General features: G+C 46.5%; 1 protein-coding gene across 1 annotated transcript; it reads left to right on the top strand.

Annotated features, from left to right (window-relative positions):
• The first annotated feature begins 5694 nt into the window (after positions 1-5694).
• Positions 5695-21204, top strand: AMACR (alpha-methylacyl-CoA racemase). The gene is made up of 5 exons (XM_045848127.1): positions 5695-6084; positions 8098-8241; positions 9259-9419; positions 13993-14179; positions 18399-21204. Exons 1-5 carry the CDS (start codon positions 5838-5840, stop codon positions 18806-18808), a joined length of 1149 nt encoding a protein of 382 aa, XP_045704083.1. The 5' UTR covers positions 5695-5837; the 3' UTR covers positions 18809-21204.
• The last annotated feature ends 2652 nt before the right edge of the window (positions 21205-23856 follow it).

The following is a 23856-nucleotide window of genomic DNA, read 5'->3' as shown; positions in this document are numbered from 1 at the left end:
AGCCATTGAAAAAAGAACCATGTGCAGCCTTGAGAGGGAGAGAACCACGTGGCTTTGACGGAGTGAGGACTCTCCCTTCCCGCAGCCATAGGAGAGAGAACCACGCGGCTTTGGCAGAGTGAGGACTCTCCCCTTCCCGCAGCCCTGAGAGGGAGAACCATGAGGCCTGGACAGAGTGGGGATCCCTGCAGCTTTAGAAGGGGAACCACCACCTGGTTTTAGCAGAGATCCTGGCGACTCAGCCGAGGGTGCCGGGAACCCAGGGAGGTCTCCCAGTCGAGATAGAGGACTAACTAAGAACCAGAGGACTGTCTGAGCCATGGACTTCGTTTTCCTTTCCTGAGTTACGGTACTCTGGACTGGGCAAAGGGGGAAGGAAGGAAGGACTGTGTGTGTTTGTGGGTGTTTTAAGGGACTTTGGGATTTTTGATGAAGACATTAGGTCACTACTTTAAGTCTGTATAGCATTAAATAAACATTTCCTTTCCTTTTCACGAATCTCTGGCATTGAGAGACGTCTTTCCTAGGGCAGCGGACATAACGGACCCGGGGCCTTCTTTCAATAATAGTATATTGTCTCAGGCCCCCCTTGTCTGTTCTGTAACACTTCCAGCAGAGGCACGCTCTTTACCGGGCAGAGCTGCTCCAGACAGCGATCAGGTGGGGTGAGATCCCAGAGGGGAAAGACTTGCAGGGAACTTGGAACCACGAAGAGGAAATTATGAAAGGAATTTCACTGACCACATTGTGAACAAAAGCTGAAGCCAACAATACCCAAGAAGAAGATAAAATAATTAAATGTAAACTGCCAAGGGCATGGCTGGAATTAATAAAACATCTACTTTGTGCAAAGACACTGTGCTATTTATTCCAGGAAGCAGTAAGCATTTAAAGCACAATCCTTACCTTCCATGCATTTTTAACCCAACAAGAGAAAAATTCTGAGGTGCCATAACTTAAATTGCAGCAGGTCGGTGTGTGGGAGGAAGAATCAAGAGTTCACCAGCAAATGGCTGAAACCAACAAAACGCCGCCAGCATTCCCGAGTGTGTGTGGACACTGAATCAACTTCCGAGCAGCTGTGTGGAAAGAATGGCTACCCACCAGCTGCCACCGTGCCCTGCTCACACATGAACTTCCCAGACTGGCCCACAACCAACACAGAAGCACCCGGTACTTCTTCCTTGCAGACTACGCGCCTATCCCGGAACTTGGTTTAATTCACCTTTCCCCACCGCCTCATCTATAGTCAGTGTAAATCTTTTCACAGCCACTTGAATCTTTCTCCTCCAAGCACACTGTATGAAAGAACCCTGGCAACCGCAGGGCCGAGGGCGTGTTCATCTCCATCCAGCCCTGCTGCTGCTGGTGGTTTAGAATGTATGTCCCACCACCTGCTCCTTTGTATTCTGGCCCACAGATAGCTCAACAGAGCTCTTCTTTTGGGAAAACTTTCAGTCTCAAAGGTTGTTGTTGAACAAAGCCAGTGGACAGAGAGAGGTGCCAGAGGGTAGGTGCAGAGATGATATGATGTGAAGAGAATGTTTTAATAACCACAGAAGGCAAAGGGCGAGGGGCGCACAGGGGAGAGAAATAACACCCAGCCCACAGCACGAGACAGCTGCGGGAAGGTAGTGTTTTATGGCTAGAGAAATGTCATGCTTTATTATGCTTGGAGTGCTACTTTTAAAAATATCTTTTCTGATTATAAAAATACTGTAGAACTTTAATAAACTACATAAAAGGCGTTTGGTATAAAAATTGATCATCTCACTGAACATAATATTAGCATTTTGAAGTGTATATGTCATTCTTTTCCTGCATATCTTTATGATTTTTATTCTTAGGAGCACAGTATAGAACAAATCATTTGACATTATACTTTTTATATGTTTTTGTATCTTGCTATGGTTTGCTTTAACATATTAAGAACATTCTCGAATACTATTAAGGGTTAATGTATTTAACCTTTTCCATTTTGGGAAGTATTTTTGCTGTTTCCAGCCCCCCCCCCATTATAATTTTATCTCCATCCTCGGTTCTTGGCGCAAAGCTCCTCAAACTGTTTTAAATAGGGATGCTGGGAGAATCTTTAACGTCAATCTTTGACTGCAGTTCCTAAAACTCCTGTGATTTTCTAAGCATTAAGAGCACTGGGAGCATCTGTTGCTTTAATGTTCGGTCTTCGGCTCTGGTTCCTGAGGCAGAAGTCCCAAATCGCTCGGGATTTCTTGGCAATTGTACTTTTTTTTTTAATGCGGTAACTCTTGGGGGGCTCCCAGATGGGACCAAACCATGATCTGAAGCTTGGAATGTTCAGTCCCACGCTTCCATTCTCCAGAGAGGGGAGAGGAGCCGGAAATGGAGTTAGTGATCAACCATGCCTGCACAATTAAGGCTCAGTAAAACCCCCCGAAGTATGGGGTTTAGAGAGCGTCGGGGACAACCACGTGCTGGGAGATATCATACCACAATGACACGGGGACAGAAGCCCCTTTGCTTGGAACCCACCCGGACCTCACCATATGCATTTCTTTGGCTGTCCGTCACTACCCTTTACGACATCCTTTATATTCTATTATCAACTGGTAAACATATGTGTTCTCCTGAGTTCTGTGAGCTGTTCTAGGAAGTACCTGAACCTGGGTGGGGGGCCATGGGAATCTCCAATTTTCAGCTAAGTCAGACGGAAGTTGTGGACAACCCGGGGGCCTGTTACCGCCCACCGGCATGTGAAGCGAGGTGAAGTCTTGGGAGGCTGAGTCCTCCATCTGTGGGGTCTGTGCCGCCACCCGTCGGTGTCCGAATTGAGTTGCATTGTAGGACCCCCGCTGGTGTCCCAGAGGACTGCTGGTGTGTGTGGGGGGAAGAACCCACACATCTGGAGTCAGAAGTGTTATGAGTGTGCGAGTAGTGTGAAAGGGGAAGAGAAGCACACAGGAGAAGGGAGTTTTCCTACTCTCCCACGTGTGAAATGCATTCACCCTCCCGCAGAGTCCTCGGAGGTGGCATCCCGTTAGGGTGTAGCTCCAAGTCCGGAGTCTCACATCTGCCTCAGATCCAGGTGCAGATCAGGCGTTCTGAATATAGTCCTTTTAGTTCAGCTCCCGGGGTGCAGCTCCTCTTGATCTGTTGGTCTGCATGATGAGAGAGACCTGGCATTGCCTTCCAGTCCACCCCTCAATACAGTGGTAGGACGGGGACAGACACGAAGTACAGATGTTCCTGCTCAGACAGGGGGGAACGGGGGCGTGGCCCCACGACGATTCTCTAATCTAGCCAGCCAGATATTAGAAGTTCCCTGATTAGCTTTAAAGGCCTGTAAACACTTCGGTATGTATCTCAGAGAAATGAGCTTTTTTAAAAAATTATAATCCCCCAAATAAAGTAATTCCTTACTATCATCTCATTTCTAGTCAGTGTTTTAAAGTATTCCTGTCACATAAGTCTCTTTCTAAATTATGTTTAAATCATGATTCAAAATAAGATTCATGTATCACAGTTGATACATCTAAGTCTTGAAATCTGCCATGAATTTCTCATTTAATTAATTAGTTATCATTCGTTTTCCAATATTGGGGATTTTGCTGCTTATGCCTGCTGGTGTTGTATGCCATCTTTTTATTTGCCCTGTATCATCCTTCTCTGTCCTCTGCATTAATCATCAGCAGGGGATTGCTTGATTAAATTTAGGCTCAATCTTTTTGCAGGAAAACTTCATGAATGGTATTATCTACTGCATCGTGCCAGGAGGTCCACAATATCTTATTGTCTCTGTAATATTAAAATCGATCAGTGGGTTCAGGGTATCTCAGCCAAATCCACATATTATATAAAATTCCCCCATTAGGCTTTTTGCCTAATGTTTTTAGTGGCCATACATGATTATAACTTAAATGCATTACTTCACTGGCAGTTGCAAAATAGCGACATTTTAAAAGAAAGACAATCTTTCACTAGCTGTTTGGTTATCCTGAAATACTGTTCACTTGGAAGACAAGATAAATGCCTGATTTTTTCACTTTTACTTACCAATTTCTATATAGAATAACGAGTTAGTACCCTAGCAACCCTGCAAAGGTGATTAATAAAGTCTTTTAAAAAGCACTATTATTGACTCATGATTTTTCACATATTTGATGTGTTTCAATTCACCACAGTCATTTGAATTTAATGGTCCCATTTTTGCTTGTCAGTGGGAAGCCCTTTCGAGTTGGTACCTCTGTCCCTTTAACACAAACTCGGGCTGGTGCAAATCCCCTGCAGCAGATCAAAGTGAGGCCACTTTGAGGTCTGTCCAGAAAGTATCCAGCTGTGTATTGACAAATAGAGACATGTATTGAAGAAGATACAAGAAAATTGTGTACAGGACAGTAACGCCTCAGTCCCTTTCAAAGTAGGCACCTCAAGACCTCACATAGCGGTCCCAATTGCCCTCAGCTGAATCTCATTGAAGGTCTGAACTCTCTTCCCTTTCAAAGGTGATTTTAGTTTTGGGAAAAGCCAGATGTCACAGGGCACCAAATCAGGAGTGTAGGGGGGGTTAAGTCACTTGGGTGATGTGCTGTTTCACCAAAAATCTCTGCACAAGATGTGATGCCCGAGCAGGCATTGTCGTGACAAAGCTGCCAATCAACAGTTACCCACAGCTGCAGCTTCCTGAATCATCCAGCTAGTTTCATGGAGGAATGTTTAAGCTTAAGGCAAAATTTGACGCAGATTTGTTGCTCTACTCACTCAGTTATTTTGAAGGAGACTAGGGCCACACAGTACACACACTCACTCAATGGCATCTACCACCCCTACTGACTAGTACAGTGAAGTCTTCATTGCCCAAGCATGGGCATTCCAGCCCACTCTCCTTGGCTGCCAGGGTACATCCCATGCCTCTCAAACTGTTCTCATTTTATTAGCAATGGCTGGAGTTATTTCAGACGGACATCTTATATAAATCTGTATTCATCAGAGGACTAGGGTAGAGATTGCTCTGGCACCCACTTCTGGGTCTATTAAAATTACAGAACAGTCAAAAATGGTCAGGCCACCTACACAAAGGCTCTACAGAGATGAGAGAAAATGATTTGTAAAAGTAGTAGGGCTACTTGGGCTGACTTATTTTATTGTACTTACAAAAAAAAGATGGTGCATTAAAATTGAACACTGGGATCTGTAGTTATCCATAGAAATGGCAGGTGGCAAATCAAAAATATTTTTAAAGCTCTCTCACTTGGCTGTGATGTCCTTCTGATATTACGCATTGCACACATTCCTTAATGTAGCCTGAACTTTTTTTTCCTTACAGGCATATAATCCACAAAGCTTGTAACTCCAAATCCAGCGCATCTAGAAGGGATCTCAAGCTGTTCGTACATGAAATCATCGGTGCCTAATAAGTAGGAGCAATGAAGACTACAATCTGCAGACTACGGATAAAAATAGCATCGTTCTTAAATATTTATTCGCTGTTTATTTCTCCAAGAATGGAAAGATGTAGGGGCTCGATGGCTCAGCGGCTGGTATCAGAAAGGTGGAGGTAAAAGCGTCGCAAGAGGATGGTGACAAGCTCGAGAACTCTCAAGGTCAAGCCCGGGGTTCATTTCGGACTTGGTTGCGGAAAGCAAATGAAAGCAACTGTGCAGACTACTGACGTTTCACCCCGGGAGGCGGGGCCAGGAAGCGGGCCACTGCGCAGACGCCGGGGGCCGGGGGCGGGGGTGGGTGCGGGCGCGAGCAGGCCAAAAAGGGAGCCGGGGCGAGCTCGGGATGGGCACCGAGACTTGGGTGCGCGAGACAGGTCCTCCCTTGTCCTCTTCCTTTTGACCACTGCGCGGGCTACCATGGCGCTGCGGGGCATCTCCGTGGTGGAGCTGGCGGGCCTGGCCCCGGGCCCGTTCTGCGGTATGGTTCTGGCGGACTTCGGGGCGCAGGTGGTGCGTGTGGACTGGCCCGGCTCCCTCGGCGACGTGAGCTGCTTGTCCCGCGGAAAGCGCTCGCTGGCTGTGGACCTGAAGCAGCCGCGGGGAGTGGCCGTGGTGCGGCGCCTGTGCGCCCGGGCGGACGTAGTGCTGGAGCCCTTCCGCCACGGTGAGCCCCCTCCCGGCCCCTCCGAGGCCTCCGACTAAGGGAGGGAGCCGAACTGTTTGAGTCTGCGCGCACGCCACGCCTTTGCCTTGTTAGCACACAAACTCTTCCGTCCATGTCTTTCTAGACCTTTCCGTTGCACTTGGTGTCCTTGGTGATTCGCCCCTTGAGTTGATCTTCCATACCTGGCATCTGAGATAACAGCTGTTGCCCTTTTTCTCCTTACGCCTACCTCTCTCTGACTTCTTCCCAAGTTTTTCTTTTTCCTAATCGCATATTTGCATCTGCTTCTTTTGGTTATTTGAGGGCCATGAATCCTATGAGAGTCTAATGAAAGTCATAGGCTCTCGACCCGTAAAACGGCAGAAAGGTACACAGTCATTTGGCTACATTTCCAGGAGGAGGGGAGCCAACTGCTGACCCACGCTAACACTTCCTACCTTAAATGCTGGCGTGCTTCAATTCCGGCTTAATTTCATCTACCCTGCTCGCTCGCTGGAGCTGCCTTACGCGTTCCCGTTATTTGCACGTTTTACAGACAGGAGGTGCCCTAGTCTTTATCCGCACACCTCTGTGAGAGCCTTAGACCGCAGGGGTACACAGGGCCTGCGCAGCTCCCACTGTCCCGCGGGCACTGCAGCCTCCACAGGCGGCCCGAACCCAGGAGGGAAGACCCCCTCCTAAAGTGGCATCTACTTCTGGATCATTTATCCCGGTGAATGGAACCAATATCCACCCAGTTGCCTTCATCAGAAACCTGCGCTTCATCTGTGGCTACAAATCTTACCTTCACTGCACCCCTTTTCCCCTCCTTTGCGCCGCTCAGGATTCTTTCTTTCCATACCTTCTGCAGCCTACCTGACGCTTTCATAAAGACCCTTGTGAAGGTGGTGGCTGGGTGCGGCACCACGCAGATCCAGCCCCGACAGCTGTCCGAGTCATCTTGCTCGAGTCGAAGTCCAGAGCTTTGCCTGGTCTATGGCGGGAAGTCAGTAAACGTTTCCAGAATGGACTGTGTGTCTGTGAGGCACCAGGCACATTTAGATGAGTTAACTCATTCACCCTCACAGCCAGATTTCAGCATAATATAACTTAGGATTGTATCATGATTTATCGTGTCCCCTTTGAAGATGAAGGAAGCTCAAATTGGTTAAATGATTTGTGCTGGGTCTTGTAATTAGGAGGGAAGTAGAGGTGGGAATGCAGGTGTAGCTGCCAGGTGGGAGGATTGGGCCGCCTGCCATCGAGGAGGAGGACCCCAGTTCTTTTGTAATTTATTGTCTTAGGAAGACTACGATAGTGAACATATTATGCAATCTTTATTACTTTTAATTCCAGGAGGCAGTAGGTGCCACTTACCTGAGTTTCATACAGTCGATGTTGTACTTGCTGATAACATGAGAGGCTGGAGGCTGTTGTAGCTAACCTTTCTTCCCTGGCTAGTTACCGAGTCTTACTGCGAAGGCACAGATGCCTTGAAGCCTAGCTAGGACGTGGGCAGGAAGCCTGCGGGAAGAGCTTCTGAACCGACAGGGAAGGGTGGGATGTGGACACACCCAAGGGCACCGTGGGGTAGCAGGCGGCAGGCACAGAGGCGGGCATCGGAAAAGTAAAGGTCTGGAGAGGAAGAGCAGTTTTCAAAAGGGAATGATTGGCCACACAAAGACCCTGGGTAACTGTTCCAAGAGAACAAACCACATCTAACAAGTTATTACGGAGAGGATTTGCGAAACGAAAGGCACCCATGAAGGGAATGAGGTGCCCGCTGTGGGGATGGAAGAGGGCTGGATAAGCCTGCAGGGAAACGGGTGTGCGGGGAGGGCGGGGCGGGGGAGAGCCCTCCAGGGCAGCAGCCTTGCATTCTGGGAGGGGCGGCCTCACTCTCTGGTTCTTAACACGTTACAAACCCTCCACACATGTTACTCCTCGAAGAGCTGTCTTATGTTTGCCACAGAAAGGGGAGTCTGCCCACCCTCTGTTCATGCTCCCTTGAAAAGAAGTCGCGTTTCTCCTCAGGTGTCATGGAGAAGCTCCAGCTGGGCCCAGAGATCCTGCAGAAGGAGAACCCGAGGCTCATCTATGCCAGGCTGACGGGCTTTGGCCAGTCAGGACGGCTCTCCAAGGTAGCAGGCCACGACATTAACTTTTTGGCTTTGTCAGGTATGTTGGAAAAATAATTTCTCTGCACTTTTCATTTTGTTTCCAGTCAAGATCTACTTAGTTGCACCAATGAATTAAAAAGAATCTTTAAAGGTGAATAGTTCAATCAGTAAGGAGAGTATGGTGGTTTGCAAAGGGCTGGCTTGTCTTGGAGCAGTCCTGAGCTCTCCCCGCCGACTGAACGCACGTGATGGACAGCATACTCTCACTAGTGACCGACTGACTGCCTCTGGGAGGTCGGTTTTCCGGCAAGCCCCGGCCAGGAAGTTGGGGGCTTGGTGGTAGCAGGGGTGGTCGCTCCACAGTCTGAACATGGGGGTGTAGTTTGACTCTGACACCCCTCTCTCCCCACCTTCATGGAGAATCATCGTTGCCCCAGCCACCACGTTAGTGGACACGGGACAACCCTAGCTTTCAGGTCGCTCTGCCACTCCATTGGGATTGTTGCCGGTGAGCAACTGTTGTAGAACGACCCGGTTCTAAAATGTAAGAACAGTGTCTGGTTGAGTAAATTATCTCAAAAATTCCGTGAGTACACGTTTAAAGGCTGTGGAAAAGAGCGAACACAGAATTGGGTTTTCACATCTATTTAAAAATGGAATTCCTTTTCTTCTGTGTTTGGTTATTTTCTTGCATCTCTTTCTAATAAGAACAGAAGTGTGTTATACTGTAGTTAAGCCATAAACTGAATTGAGTACAGTCTTTTTTTTTTTTTTTTGCCCTGGAATCATTTTTCTCATTTTACCCAATACAGGAGAACTTAGAAATAAAATTCTGAAAATGTTTGGTGGAAAAAAGTTTTAGAAAAGAAAAAAACAAAAAACACAAGAAGGAACCCAGTTGGAGGGAAAGCTTATTCATTAGTATGCTGAATGTGTTTCGAATCGGAAAGGCATTCTGTACTAGTTTTCACTTATGTCAGCAACTAGAGAGTCTGGCTATTCCTCCAAGATGTTCCTGTATTTACCTAAAATATACATCGTGTTTGCAGTTCGTGTGCCCTGATTGTCTTTGTAGGTGTCCTGTCGAAAATCGGCAGAAGCGGCGAGAGCCCGTACGCTCCGCTGAATCTCCTGGCGGACTTCGGGGGCGGCGGCCTCATGTGCACCCTGGGCATCATGCTGGCTCTCTTCGAACGCACACGCTCTGGCAGAGGGCAGGTCATCGATGCCAGCATGGTGAGTGTTGGTGGGGGGACGCACATCCTGCCCGCCGTTCCTGAGGACGACATAAGGCTGCCTCCAGTCCTTTTCCATACAAGACACCGGTGAGATCTGAAGTTGGAATCCAAGTTCCCAAAAAGATACCTTTGAAAACAGCACACACAACTTTGCGTTCTTTACATGAGTCAGAATGTCTTATCTTGACCGTATGTTTGTGGAGTCTGTTTTCTGAAATTTGCATGACTCCCCTGATTCTTGAACTTTATTATTAATTTTCCCCAAGCTGTTTCTTGTGACTAGAATGTAGTTTTCATGAAACCCTCATTCAGAACTGGGTTAAAGAAGTCTTCCTTAGCAGACAAGATTCTTTTTTTTTTTTAATCCTCATCTGAGGACACGCTCATTGATTTTAGAGAGAGGGGAAGGGCCGTGGAGGGGGAAGACAGGGAGAGAAACATCAATCCATTACCTCTTGTATGCGCTCTGACCATGCCCCAACAGGGGACCAAGCCCATAACCCAGACATGTGCCCTGACTGGGAATCGAACCTGTGACCTTTTACTTTACAGAATAATCCTCCAACCAACTGAGCCACACTGGCCAGGGCAGCAGAGGATTCTTAAGGATGTAAAGGTGAAATGGACCAGTCTGGACCTCCCTGCTGCACTTTGTAGGGGAGACTTGGATATCATAATGTTTCTTTTTCTTTTCTTTCTTTTTTTACTGTCATACATTGACGCTTTGCCTTATGCAGGTGTTAAGCTAAGCACTTTCCCTGCATGATCTCTTCTAACCCAATTTCATTTGGAATACATTGTTATTTTAAAGAGGAGGAAGCTGAAGCATAGAAATTTGTCCAAGGTCTCAGAGCTAGTTGCTAAAAGCCCAGTCCGGTGTGACGACACACTTGACACACTTGCATCTGGACAGATCTTTGGAGGCAGGAAGGGGGTCGGACTCGAGGGAGATGAGACTGGAGGCTGAGATGGTTTCTGGGTTCCTCCAAGAGACAAGAGCGAATACTGAAGTAGTTAGTGGTGGAATGGGACCTGGCTGTAGGGGGCATCTGAGATGGGAAATAGCTGGGATGTGGCGATGCACTGGCGGCGAGGGGAGAGGAGAGAATCAAGGATGGCCCCCTCATTTCTGGTGTGGGTGGCTGGGGGACGGCGCCACTGACACCCAGAAGAGGATTGCTGGAGGAGGAGGAGGCAGTGTGGCTCAGTGGTCCAGGGCACAGATTCTGGGGACCGACCTCCTTCCCGGCTGTGCCATTTCCTAGCTCTGTGATCTCGGGTGCATCACTTAACCTCTCTGTGCCTCGGTTCTTTGTAACACAGAGATGATAATGGTGTCTCCCACCACTAGCATGGCTAGAGAATTAAATGAGTTTGGTGTTCAGTGAGGAGACAGTGCCTGGCCCTCTGTAAGAATGTGTTGTGGTTAGTGTTTTTCTGGGAAGGAGAAAAGGAATTCAGTGTTGATAAGCATCAAGTCTGAAGTGCCTTTCAGATGTATATCCGGGAGGGATCCTTGAAGTTAAAGATTAGCAACAGGTTTCAGTCATTTGGGAGCCACATGAGACTGAGACTGTCCTGCTGGGGGCAAGGGGGTGGGGGGGCGGGGGGCGGAGCGCCAGCATTTGAGGAGTGAGCCGGCGGGCGGGAGAGAAGCCAGTGCCCAGGAGAGCGGAGTGGGGGACCGGAGGGAGTGTTGTCAAGGCCAGAGAAAGCTCCAAGGGAAAGGAATGGTCAGGGGTCATATGCTGGTGGTGACCCCAAGCGGTTTCAAACTGAACAGTCCTGTGCGTTGGATTTGTTGGCGGTGGCCTTTCGAAAGCTGTTTCCTGCCGGAATCCTCACCTCTGCAGCCTTGGCACCCTCTGGTGCTGCTTCTGTGCCTTGTGACTCTGCCCTCAGGGCACACCTCACATTGTCCTTCGTGTCTGCTGACCTTGGGTCTCAGCTCCTCGCCCAGTCCCAGCATGCACGAGCAGCCAGCCGCGGCAGTGCCAGCTCCACCTACAAGGCAGGTGCCAGGCGAGTGCTTTACGTCTGTCTCTCCTCCCCATCCACACGGCTCCCTGGAGGAGGTGTGCTCACTCTCCTCTGGCAGTTGAAGACTCTCAGACTTGGGAGGATACTGGAAAAGGAGTCTCAGCGGTCCGGAAGCACTGCCCTCTGGCAGTTGGACGCTGCAGCCGGCGCTCTCGATTTCTGGCCTCTACTGCCCTCTACTGGTCCCTGTGATCAAAAGGACTTAAGACAAACATGGGCCTTGGGAGTTTTAAGGAGAATTTAAGGCTAAGTACTTACTTAGCAATAATTTGAATAATTTGCTAATGACATGTAATTGCTTATGTGTAGTCAAATATCAGTTAGATTTAATTGCTACTTTCATCAGACTGTGTCTAACACAATTTCATGATGGGTAGGAAGATGGTAAGGTTTTAGGGCATGTGAGAATGGTGTGAGCTTTATTCGGGGGTTATGTTTGCATTAGGGTATTGTGAGTATGGGGTAATTTCTCAAGGCCAGATGGATCAGTCCAGTATCATACTCATCACTTCCCCCATCCCCGGGAACACATGGATAGAAATAGTTTGTAGAAGCTCAGTACCTTCTTGTTTCAGGCCAGTGGCTTCCAGACGTTTTAGCAGTAGCATCCTGTGATGACCAGGAGTTGTCTCTTCACGGTGCTGTTTCCCTGGAAACTGTGGAGTTAGGGTAACTGGAGGACGAGGGGTCCGTGTTGCTGCATTTACCCTTGGCCTGGGGGCTGTGTGTGGGCCCGTGGCCCTTGGTCTGTACCACGAGGCCAGCATGAAAGGCTGGGGGATGGAGGCTGCAGTTTGCCTGTGTTACACGTACACTGTGTGTGTGGCCACAAACACTGCGTGGAGGTGAGGGGACAAGGGAGCCATGGGCCCGGGGAGCCTGGCGGCCAGACAGGATGGTACCTGCTGTGCCTCCTGTCCTGCACCCTCGCACGGCACTGAGTGACGGTGGGCCTAGGTGAGCAGCTGTGGGCCCTGGAGTGGGCCAGACCGGACCCCTGGCTCCACTGGTGCATCTTTTTTCAGCAGACGCATCCGTACGTCTGGTGTGTAAGAGATTATGTATGGAAGTGTATTGTATAGAATTGTGTATCTCACCATATGTATGTATACACATAGGTATAAAATGTGGATACTTGCTAAGATCTGTGCAACACAGATTCAAAAATTTGCATTGCTATAGGCTACTTAGGCAAACTCCACTGTTTCGGTGATGTCCAACATCAGAGCCATAAATTCAGGTGTACCTGAGGTTTCAAGTTGAAAGGGAAACTAGGATGTATCCAAAGTGATAACTTGCATTTGTTTCACGGCTAGTACGTGTGAGAAATGCCACACTCACAGTTGGCACGGCCCCTCCATTGGTGACTTCAGAGACCAGGATGCTTTGATGGCTTTCTTCCTGGGGAGCTGGAACCACTGGGGTGTAAGAGCCTTAAGGACAGGCAGGCAGTCTTCTCTCAGTGGCCAGGGTGCGAAGCCTCGTGGCACTCCTGACTGCGGGCGTGAGTCCATTTCGTTAACTTCGGGACGCTGTAGGAAGTCGGGCCTCCCAAACTGGTGTGTCTGGACTCAGAAGGCCCCCCACACATGCCTCCAGCATCGTTAGGTGTGCAGGCGCCCCCTGGAGGAGTCGCAGGTTTGCCTCTAGACTGCTGCAATGAGGCGAGTGTTGTAATTGAGTCACGTGCATTCTCTGGTTTCCCGATGCATATAAAAGTTACGTTTACACTAGACTGTAATCTGTTAAGTGTGCAATAGCATTATGTCTAGACAACAGTGTACACACTTTAACATTTTAGTTAAAAAAAATGCTTTATTGCTAAAAATGCTAACCATCCTCTGAGCTTGTTGGAAAAATGGTAGCAGTAGACTTCTTTGACTCAGGATTGCTGTAGACCTTCAACTTATAAAAACCACGGCATCTGTGAAGTGGAGTAAAGTGAGATTTGCCTATATTTTGAAACTTTCTAGTGACCATTGAAGTTGAGATACGATAAATATTCAAATACAGTTTTCTAGGGCTTGGAGTCAGACTAGGATGAGCTAAATGTTACCATAATGTGATTGGCCTTCAGAATGCGATAGGCTTCGCACTCGCGTGTGTGTGTGTATAGAGAGTGAGACCAAATGTTGGACTTTGGAAAGTGTTTTGCTTTATTTTTAGCTTTTTATCCTGACAGTTTTTAACACGCGAAAGTTGACAGAGTATACTGTAAACGGACCTCCTACTCTGACATGCTTCAAAAATTATCAACATTTTGCCGGTCTTATTTGAAAGGAAGAACAAAAGTACTACCTTCTACTTTTCTAAACAGTATTTTCTGAACTGAAGCGTGTCACCACCCACTGTTCCAAAAACCTGCACGAACTCGGTTTCTCAAAATATCAGAGAAGTTGTATAACTAGGTGTGATCTTCCTGTACTCTAAGATAAACAGTTTTGTACAACTATTAAAAAAAAAAACCCTGAGTAGAAAGTGACCGTGCTTTTACAGTTTAATGATCTGGATGACACTCTGTTCCGTTAAAGGTGGAAGGAGCAGCCTATGTGAGCTCTTTTCTGTGGAAAACCAGTAAGACGGCACTGTGGCAGCAACCCCGAGGGAAGAACATACTGGACAGCGGGGCGCCCTTCTACGAGACCTACCGGACGGCGGACGGCGGGTTCATGGCTGTCGGGGCCATAGAGCCCAAGTTCTACAAGCTGCTGCTCAAAGGTGACACCGCCCCTCCTTTTCTGTGGATGCTCTCTAGTCTCCGTTCCGGGGGGCCCTTCTGAAATTCATGATGTCTTTTACTACGTATTCACTTAATCAGTCACCTCGTTATAGCCATCATTTGTATTGTGGGCTATTTCCCCACATCTGTTAAAGTGCCAGGTAATTTTACAGTTCTCAGAAATAACTCAGGATGGTAAAACATCATAATCTCTTTTGTGGGAGTTCAGTGCTTTGATTGCATTTCCTACTCTGCAGCATTGGCTAGTGATCTTGCCCTCGCGTGCTGTTACCTTCTTCTTCCCTGCAAAGGACTGCATGTCCATCCTGGTCTTCGGTGGACGTCCCTCGTGACCCTTCAGTGTCAGATGTCACCAGAGCACAGAGAGACTTGGGTGAACGAGGCTGTGTTGGAGTATGACACCGAATGCTTCTGCAGTCTACCTTTCTCGCAGGTTCTCGTCTTATTAGCATGGCACCCAAAGTTAGCAAGAAGATCTCCTGTCCCTCCTTCCCTAATTAAGTCATTGAACTGAAGTTATTTTGTTCTGTGAAATGTTTGAATGTAAAGTTCACTTCACAGATAATTTACTATCTAAGAAGTTTTAGAGTATCCTCTGAAGTGGTGTGACACACCGATCACAGTGCATTTATTTTTCAACCGTAAACTTAAGAGTTTCGCCGTTCGGTATGGTAGCTCTGTTCAGGGGCGGGGCACTACTCAAAGTCATTGCATGTAGCTGAAATGAATGTTATTGCAAGCATCAGAGGGTGTTTTATGATCACCTGTGTTAACTTCACCAGCTTAAATGCAGTTGGAAAAACTGTAGCACAGAAGGGTTTATCGGGATCACATAGGATGCCTTTTTGTCCAGGAATTAAAACCAAGAATAGAAAGGGTTCATTCAAAATTCTGGACAGAACAGTGCTGTGCAAAGGGCTGAGTGGTGGGAACAAAACTTCTCCCCTGGTGGTGGGTGGCTCTGGAAAGCAGCAGGGGCAAAGCAGAGTGGAGTTTGCACCTGGTTCATTTAATGCATCATCTATAGAGAATTTAAATATAATATAATAATTGACCAAACTTCACCATGCACCATAATACCACCATGCCCAGGCACTTCTAAGTGAGAGTGATAAAACATACTCACTGAAAAAAATTTTGTTGCTTTCAGTACTAAACAATTGCTGCAATTACTGTTGAGTTCTAACAACATGTTAGCATGAATAACGCTTTTTAAAATACTTATCCTTTAGTAAACTTTGCATAGAGGTTACTCAGGGAACTCCCAGTTATATTGTCTCACCCAAATATATTGTCTTTGAAGAGTTTTATAGTTTCAGCCCTCACATATAAGTCTCTGATCCATTTTTTTGAGTTTTAATTTTTGCATATGAGGTAAGGAGTCCAGCTTTGTTCTTTTGCAAATGGCCATCCAGATTTCCTAGCACCCCTTGTTGAAAAGACTGTGCTTCCTGCAGAGAGTGGTCTTTGCATCCTCATTAAAAATCCGTTGGCCGTCAATGTGAGGGTTTATTTTTGGGCTCCCATTTCTGTTTCAGTGATCTATGTGCTTATCCTTATTGCCAGCGCCACATGTCTTGATCACTGTTGCTTGTAGCAAGTTTAAAACAGGAAGTGTGAATCTTCCAATTTCGTCCTTCTTCAAGTTGTTTTCGCTGCTCAGGGTCCCTTTCATTTTCATGTGACTTTTGGGATCGGCCTGCCAGTTTCTATGAGAAGAGTGAGCTGGGATTTTGATAGGGGTTGTTTTGAGTCTGTACACCAATCTGGGGAATATTGGCATCTTAACAATATTAAGCCTTACGAGCCATGAACACAGCATGCTTTTCATTAATTTAGGTCTTCTTTACTTTCTTTCAGCGATGCTTTGTAGTTTTCAATACACAAGGCCTGAGCTACTGTGGTTAAATTTATTCTGAAGAATTCTATTCTTTTCGGTTTTGTTGTAAATGGTGACATTTTTCAGACTATTTGTATAGACATACATGATATGTAGTGATTTTTGCATTTGATCTTGTCTCCTGTGACCTCGTAGGGCTTGTTTGTTAGTTCAAGGTGTAGATCTCTTTGTGCGTTTATCTTGCTTGACTTTCTTGAGATTCTTGATGCACAATTAGTGTTTTTCCATCCAATTTGGGAAATTTGAGACATTATTTCTTCAAGGATTTTTTTTTTGTTTTTTTTTTTTGTCCTTTCTCTCTCTTCTGCACTGAGATTCCTTAATGCCTGTGTTGGTATTTATGATGACGTGCCGCAGGTCTCTAAGGCTTTGTTCGTTTGCCTTTATTATTTTCTTCCTGTTTTCCGGGCTGGATAAACTCTGTTTACCTCTCTTCAAGCTCGCTCATTCTTCCTTCTGTCGGTTTACGTCTGCCGTTGAGCCTCTCTAATGAAGTTCTCATTTGATATTGTACTCTTCAGCTTCAGAATTTCTGTTTGACTCATTTTTAAGAATAATTTCTATCTCTTTATTGATATTCTCTATTTGATGAGACACTGTTCTCATACTTTCCCTTAATTCCTTACGTATGGTTTCCTTTCGTGCCAAGGCATATTCAACATTGATGGTTGAAAGTCCTTGTTTAGTAAATCCAACATCTGCTTCCTCAGGGACAGTTTGTATTCATTGATTTTTTTTTTTTTACTGTGTGTGGACCATACTTGGCTTCCTTTTTGCATGCTTTACACTTTTTTGTTGAAACTGGGTATTTTAAATAATGTAATATAGCAACTCTGGATATCAGGTCTCTCCTTTTCCTTCCCCAATTCTGCATTTGTAGTTACTGCTGTTCGTTTATTTAATGACTTTTCTGGACTAAATCATTATTTTTTTTTTAGCATGTACAGCCACTGTGTCTACTTGGTTAGCTTAGTGGTCAGCTAGTGATTGGATAGAGACATCCTTAAGTGCCTTGAACCAGTAAGTGAACGAAGTTTTTCTGAGGAATTCTGCGCCTTCACTTTTTATTTGTTCAGAGACTCCAGGTCAGCCAGAGGTGAAAGACTGGTACCTTCTCCTGTCTCTCCTGGGCATGCTCACTGCCCTGGGCATTTGCATGGATTCTGAACTCTAGGAATATGTTGGAGCTTTCAAAGTCCCCTGTGGACGTCCTATTCTGTGCTCTTTTTTAAAAGTTTTTAAGCCAGCTGTATGTCAGTCTCAACAAGTAGTGCCATCCCAGATAGCTGTGATGTTAAACAGTTGACACTGATTTTTTTTTTTTTTTTGACAGATGTTCTGGGAATAGGGCTGTTCTGAGTGAGATCGGATAAAGACAGCCCTGTGGATGGGGCCTTTCGGGGAGCCTCCAGGCGGGCTAACTAGTGGGAGTTCTCTGGGGAGGGGGTGGGGGGGGGCTCCAAGCTCACTTTGCCCCCTTCGTGCTGGAGAGAGAAGTCTGTGCGCCTCACTGGCGACGGGATGGCCGATAACTTCCTGTCCTGTTCGCTGTAAGAACAACTTGCAACAAGTCTTTGATCACTTTACAAGTTGTTTGTTCCTAGGTCACAGCAGCGTTTTCAAGAGGGCAATGGATTCAGTATCACTGCCCTCCTAGAGCTCTTTAGGTAAAATACAGAGAAATTAATGTTATGTATAAAATTGCACTCTTGAATTTAATCATTTATCATTAGGCTTCTTCCTTATCAATACAGGCATTAAGGAATCTCAGAGCAGAAGAGAGAGAAAGGGCAAAAAATTCCTTGAAGAAATAATGTCTAAAGTCTCCCAAATGTGATGGGAAAACATTAATTGTGCATAAACTGAAGGAGACAGATGTAAATTGTGTAAATTTTATCGTTCGTAGGGTTTGGGAGCGTTATACGCGGTGTGAGGTTACTTTAAGTCAACATGACAGATAATAGCCTCACAAGGAAATTTCTGTCTGAAAACCTATTCAAAGCGAAGGAATAGATTTCTGGAGACTGGACCATTGAAAGCAGACTACTTTTGATGACGTGTGAGTAGGAAAATCTTGGCATGGAGAGCCTGTCTGGGTTTTTGCTACCCCCACTCCCTCGGCCCTCTGCGGCCTCTGGCTCCCGCTATAAGCTGAGTTCAAATTTCTCCTTTTTACCCCCTTGAGAAGCCCTTACGGAACATCCTACTCGGGACAGCAAGCTTAAACCTCATTTTCATTGACTGTCATCCTTCCATCCAAAGCACAATAATTTAAGAAATTGTGTTTTTCCTCTCAGGACTTGGGCTCAAGTCTGATGAACTTCCCGACCAGATGAGCATGACCGACTGGCCGGAAATGAAGAAGAAATTTGCAGACATATTTGCGAAGAAGACAAGGGTGGAGTGGTGTCAGATCTTCGAGGGCACGGACGCCTGCGTGACGCCGGTGCTGACGTTGGAGGAGGCTTCCCATCACGACCACAACAGGGCGCGGGGCTCCTTCCTCACCGACGCGAGGCAGGGCGTGAGCCCCCGCCCCGCACCGCTGCTGTCACGCACCCCGGCCGTCCCTTCTCTCGGAAGGGACCCCATTTTGGGAGAACATACTGAAGAGATACTCAAGGAGGTTGGGTTCAGCCAGGAAGAGATTAATCAGCTGTTCGCAGATAAAATTGTTGGAGGTAGTAAGCTGAGATCTAGCCTCTAAAGCCCAGGCCCCTCCGCTCAGGGAATTTGGATGTTGCGGCTATAGTGTGGAAGGATTCATACAAACGGATGCATGGAAACAAGAAAGAGCAGAATCCCAGCATTCCGACTCTTCTAATCCAGACACGAGAAATAAGCAACCAGTAACAGTCACCTTCCGGAAATGGCTAACTTTAGGGCTTTTGGTTTAGGAATGTTTCTGGGTTACCTGTACTAAATTGTGGCAATTTTTCTGCTGTCCATTTACTTGAGAGATTATATTTGTTGATATTGAAACACTCAGATACTTATAATATAGTTTAAATGAATTAATATAATGCTGGTTATTAAATAAAGCTTCCCCCCACTAAAGTTTACTTGTGAGCTTTTAAGTCCGAAAGCTTCCAAGAAAGTCCCGAAAGTGGCAGTTCGATAGTATTTTGGGACTCACTGAAACATTTTTGGCTCTCCTGTTTACCAAAATGGACATCCGTAGATAGAAAAGTCTGATCCTTTTAATTTGATTAGGGACATTATTCAGCCAGTGTCTCTGAGTTAGACGTTTAGAAAATGTCCCTGAAACTTTCTTCAGATAACTTGCACCCTTCCACGCAGACCCCTCTGTGGGGAGCCCGATTCCTCCGTGCAGCTGTTGGTTAGCGCCGCGCGGACGCGTCTCGTGTCCCGAGAGCTGTACTGTCATCCAGGCGATAGGCCTCGTAGATCCTCCTCCAGTTTCCAGTTTCCATTCCCCTCCTGTCTCCCTCCGCCCCCAGCAGGCCCTTGGCTCACGCCTCACTCCACTTAGGCCACTGCCCCAGGGTCACCTTATGGGGAGGCCTTTCCTGACCCCCTGTCTGCAATAGCAGCCACCTTACCACTCGCTGTCCCCTCACCAGTTTTATGTCTCTTCACGCCACACACCACTCCTGACACACTGACCGCAGCCCTCGCCCCCTCCTAGCCGGTGCGTGCCGGAGTGTGGGAGCTGTATAGCGGACTTTGTGGGCCGTGCTCGCCGCTCAACCCCCAGCCCCTAGAGTTGTGGCAAGCCCACAGTGAACACTGTGTGAATGTCGATGAAAGGAATGAAACTCAGCGGTGATGCTTTCTCAGTTCCACCTCCCTAGCTGAGTTTTTTTGTTTTCAGCGAGTATGTTTTATCACTGTCATTGAGAAGTGTCTGTGCGTGGTGATGTTAAACAGCTGGCCGAGGTTTGGTCAATTTATAGTATGTTTAAATTCTCTGTAGATGATGCATTAAATGAACAAGGTGCAAACTCCACTGTGCTTTGTCCCTGCCCTTGGTCCTTCCACCCATCTCATCCATTCGGGCCCCTCTTGCTGTCCCCTGGCCTGCTGCTCAGCTTCTCCTTGACTTTGACCTCCAGTGTCATCCCCTTCATTTTTCTCCTTGTGTTTTTGACACCATGCCGGTCTTTTTCAGTCCTGTAAAATTCTTTAGTACTTTTTTCCCCTATGGAATAAAATTTTAACTCATGTGTATAGCATATCAACCCTTTATTCATAATAAGGCTTCTACCCAGCTGCCCAGGCCCATCCCTACTCCCCCCCGCCCCCCAGCTCCCCAGCACTTTGTATTGGACTGCCTAAAGTTGCTAAATATGCTGGGCTCTTTCTTGCTTCCATTCCTTCCCATATGCTGCAACGTTGTCCAAGACTCACAATACTCCTGACCCATTTTGCTCCAGCAGATTGATCTAGCAAACCCAGACTTGGCTCAAAGAGAGTCTTCTTTGTGAAACTTCCTTCCTTTCCCAGCCCTAGGGTGGTTTTGTACAGTGACGATGAACTTGGAGCAGAAAGACCTTGGGTTCACATCTCGATGTCCAAGGCAATGCCGTGATGTCCCTGGGACATCCTGGGTGCTAGGTGGTGGCTCCTAGTCTTAGGCACTCTCACTATGTTTCCAGTGCACCTTGCACGTATCTCCAAGGATAGTAGTTGTTTTTAGTGGAGTTTATACAACTCTTCACTAGACCAGAAACTCCTAGCACACAGAAGAATCATCTGGAGATACTGTTAAAACACAGATTCGGAAACCCCATCTGTAGAGGTTCTGACATAGTGAGTCTAGGGTGGCACCCCATAATTTGCATTTTTACCAAACTTGATTGTAATGCTTCCAGTTAAAAAGTCACACTTCGAGTAGCACTGTTCTAATGGATATGAACCGAATCCTTTTCTCTTTTTAATGTCATAAGAGGTGCTGATAATCTATTGAATAGACTGGTGATGAAAAGGATAAAAACTAGTTGGCAAAAATCTGTAAATAGACGGGCTAGCTTAGAGTATTACTTTCTGTGATTAATTAACTTGATGTAAATAAAGTGTTTGCATGAAAAATTGGTTTTTGTAGGGTGTGAACTTTTAATGAATAAAAGCATATAAATAAAATTACTGGCTTTTGTTAGTCACCCATACTTTTTTCCTGAAGTGTAAGACCTTGTGCAGAAAATGCTGTACTTTCTCTCTTTTTAGTTATCTTTTGGCACACTGAAAGTTTGGCACACTTTCTAGATTTAGAAATAGGCAAAGGTGCAGGTAAGGAGATGGAAATTCTAGTGAAAGAAGAATTGCATTGTTTTTGTTTTCACTTAATTTTTAAAAATTAGGTTTGTTGGGTAACATTGGTTAATAATATTATATACATTCAGGTGTATTCCTAATTGGACACCTGTGTACTCTGTAGCACGCTCCCCTCCCAAAGTCCAGTTTCCTTCCATTACCATGTATTTGACCTTGACTCACAACGCCCTCTTCCCTCGCCTTTTCCCCTCCAGTAATTACCATTGTGTCGTCTGACTCTGAGTTGGTGTTTGTTTGTTTTATTCATTTCTCTTTGTTTCATATACCACATACCAGTGAAATCACACGGTTTTTGTCCTTTTCCGTCTGAGTTATTGTAATAACTCAGCATAACACTCTCAAGAGCCATCCTTGATGTTGCAAGTGCCAATATCCCACTCCCTGTACACACCGCCTCTTCTTTCTCTAACCGTCCATCAGCGGCACGTCGGTTGTTTCCCTGTGGTGGCTGTTGCAAATAATGCTGCAGTGGACACAGGGTCCCAGATAGCTTTACAAACAAGTGTTTTCCTATTTTGGGGGTAAATACTGGAAGAGGAATTACTGGGCCATATGATACTAATTTTTTTTAAGTAATTCTTTTTAAGAGTTTTTATTCACTTTTAGAGAGGGAAGGGAGGGAGACACAGAGAGAGAGAGAGAGAGAGAGAAACATCAATGTGCGGTTGCTGGGGGTTATGGCCTGCAACCCAAGCATGTACTCTGGCTGGGAATCGAACCTGCGACACTTTGGTTCGCAGCCCACGCTCAATCCATGATACTAATTTTTAAGAAGACTTCACACTGGTTTTCATAGTGGCTGCACCAAGTTACATTCGCCTAACAAGAAATATACACTTGAATACACAGAGATTCTGTCCTTGAACATATAATTCAGGATACATTTACTTCTACTTCCTTTTGACCCTGCAGTGTTGGAAGTGAGGAGGTGCTACAAACTGTATGGTAATAAGTAAAACACAGTGCGGAGCAAGGTGACTGGTTGCATCAAGGCCGCTTGTCTCTGGGTTTCCATCTTGTGTCTAACCACGTTCCAGGCTTCAGTCGCAGTCACACTGGAGTAGTTTATCATTTGCAACATACTTTTACTTACATCAAATAAGGATGCCTTGGACTGTGAGCAACTAGATCCATAACAAGAAAGAAATGTTCTGAGTCACATACCTGGAACCCAGAAGTGAGTTTCTGGGCTCTGTGGATCCAGTCACTTGGGCCCTGTTTGCACTGTCCTGGCTCTGCCTTACCTGCAGCACCCTCCACGGGTTTGCTTTGTCCTCGGCCTGGGAAGCAAGCTCTGGATCCCAGAGCCACACAGCAACACCCAGAAGAGGAGAGGGATTCCTTGCAAATCTTATCTCTTGTGTCCTTAGAGGGAGCTAAGTCACAAGCCAGCCCTACACCAGTCTTTGGCAGAGAAGGTCAGAGCATCCTTAGATAAAGCCGGCCAACTCCTGGAGCACCCCTGGGCTCTGCTTCCGGGAAGCACGCGGGTGCATGAGGGATGGGTGGATTCTGGAGTCTAATCTAGGTTCCCTCGGAATTGGAGGGGGGGGTGGAGGATTGTTGGGTGGGCAGCCAGCAACACCAATATCCATTATGTGTGGCATTTCAGTTGCATTTCCACAATCGCAGGGAAAGTCAGGCAGGTTTCTCCCTTTTGCAGATGAAAACATGAGACTCAAATGGCCCTAACCTTCTCAGGTCAGTTCTCCGTTAGTGGCCAAGTCATTTCTTCATGGCGCCCCCAGGCCAAAGGAAATACTGAACCATTCCATTTATGATTATGTCCCAACAACTTAAGTATTTATGTCCTAACAAGTAATTAGCTGTTTGAAAAATACAGTACACATGAATAGAAGTCATATTTTAATTTTTATCTTGTTCTTAATCACAATTACTGATGGGTCGTGTGCACCTGTACGACAGACACTACACAGCTTCACATGTCTGGGAATCAGATTTAGGCTACTTTTGCCTTCTGTAGTGTGATCCTGTGTCGCCAGTGTGAGCCACCTCACAAGTAGTTCATGTGGTATCCTTGCGAATTCATTGTCGTACCCTGGGATGCCTTGGCACACAGTTTGGGAAATGGCATTTAGGTGCTTCGCTCAGGGCAAGACAGCGAGGAAGAGGCAGAACCAGAACTGAAACTTGAGTATTCTGACCCCTGACTCCAGCGCTTGCTCTTAAACTATTTTTAGGGCCCTCCCTATAGGATCCTGTTTCCCCTGCTTCTCAAGAGTTTTCATTGGAACTCTGGCTCCAGCAAGGAAAATAAGACCCACCCCAAGCCTTTAAAATAGGGGAAATTTGAGAGTGAGAACTACACTACCGAGAAAGAGCCGAGGGCCCGAGGGCCCGAGGGGACAGTGAGGCGACCCAGAGAGGAGCAGCTGGGAAGCCAGGACCTCTCTGAATGTCTGTGGGGCCGAGCACGGAGCTGGTGTCACCAGGGCCCAG

Source organism: Phyllostomus hastatus, unplaced genomic scaffold (assembly GCF_019186645.2).
Source record: "Phyllostomus hastatus isolate PE091 unplaced genomic scaffold, TTU_PhHast_1.1 phas_contig_58, whole genome shotgun sequence".
NCBI lineage: Eukaryota > Metazoa > Chordata > Mammalia > Chiroptera > Phyllostomidae > Phyllostomus > Phyllostomus hastatus.
The sequence above is the reverse complement of the archived record's forward strand: the minus strand, read 5'-3'. Positions and strand labels throughout refer to the sequence as shown.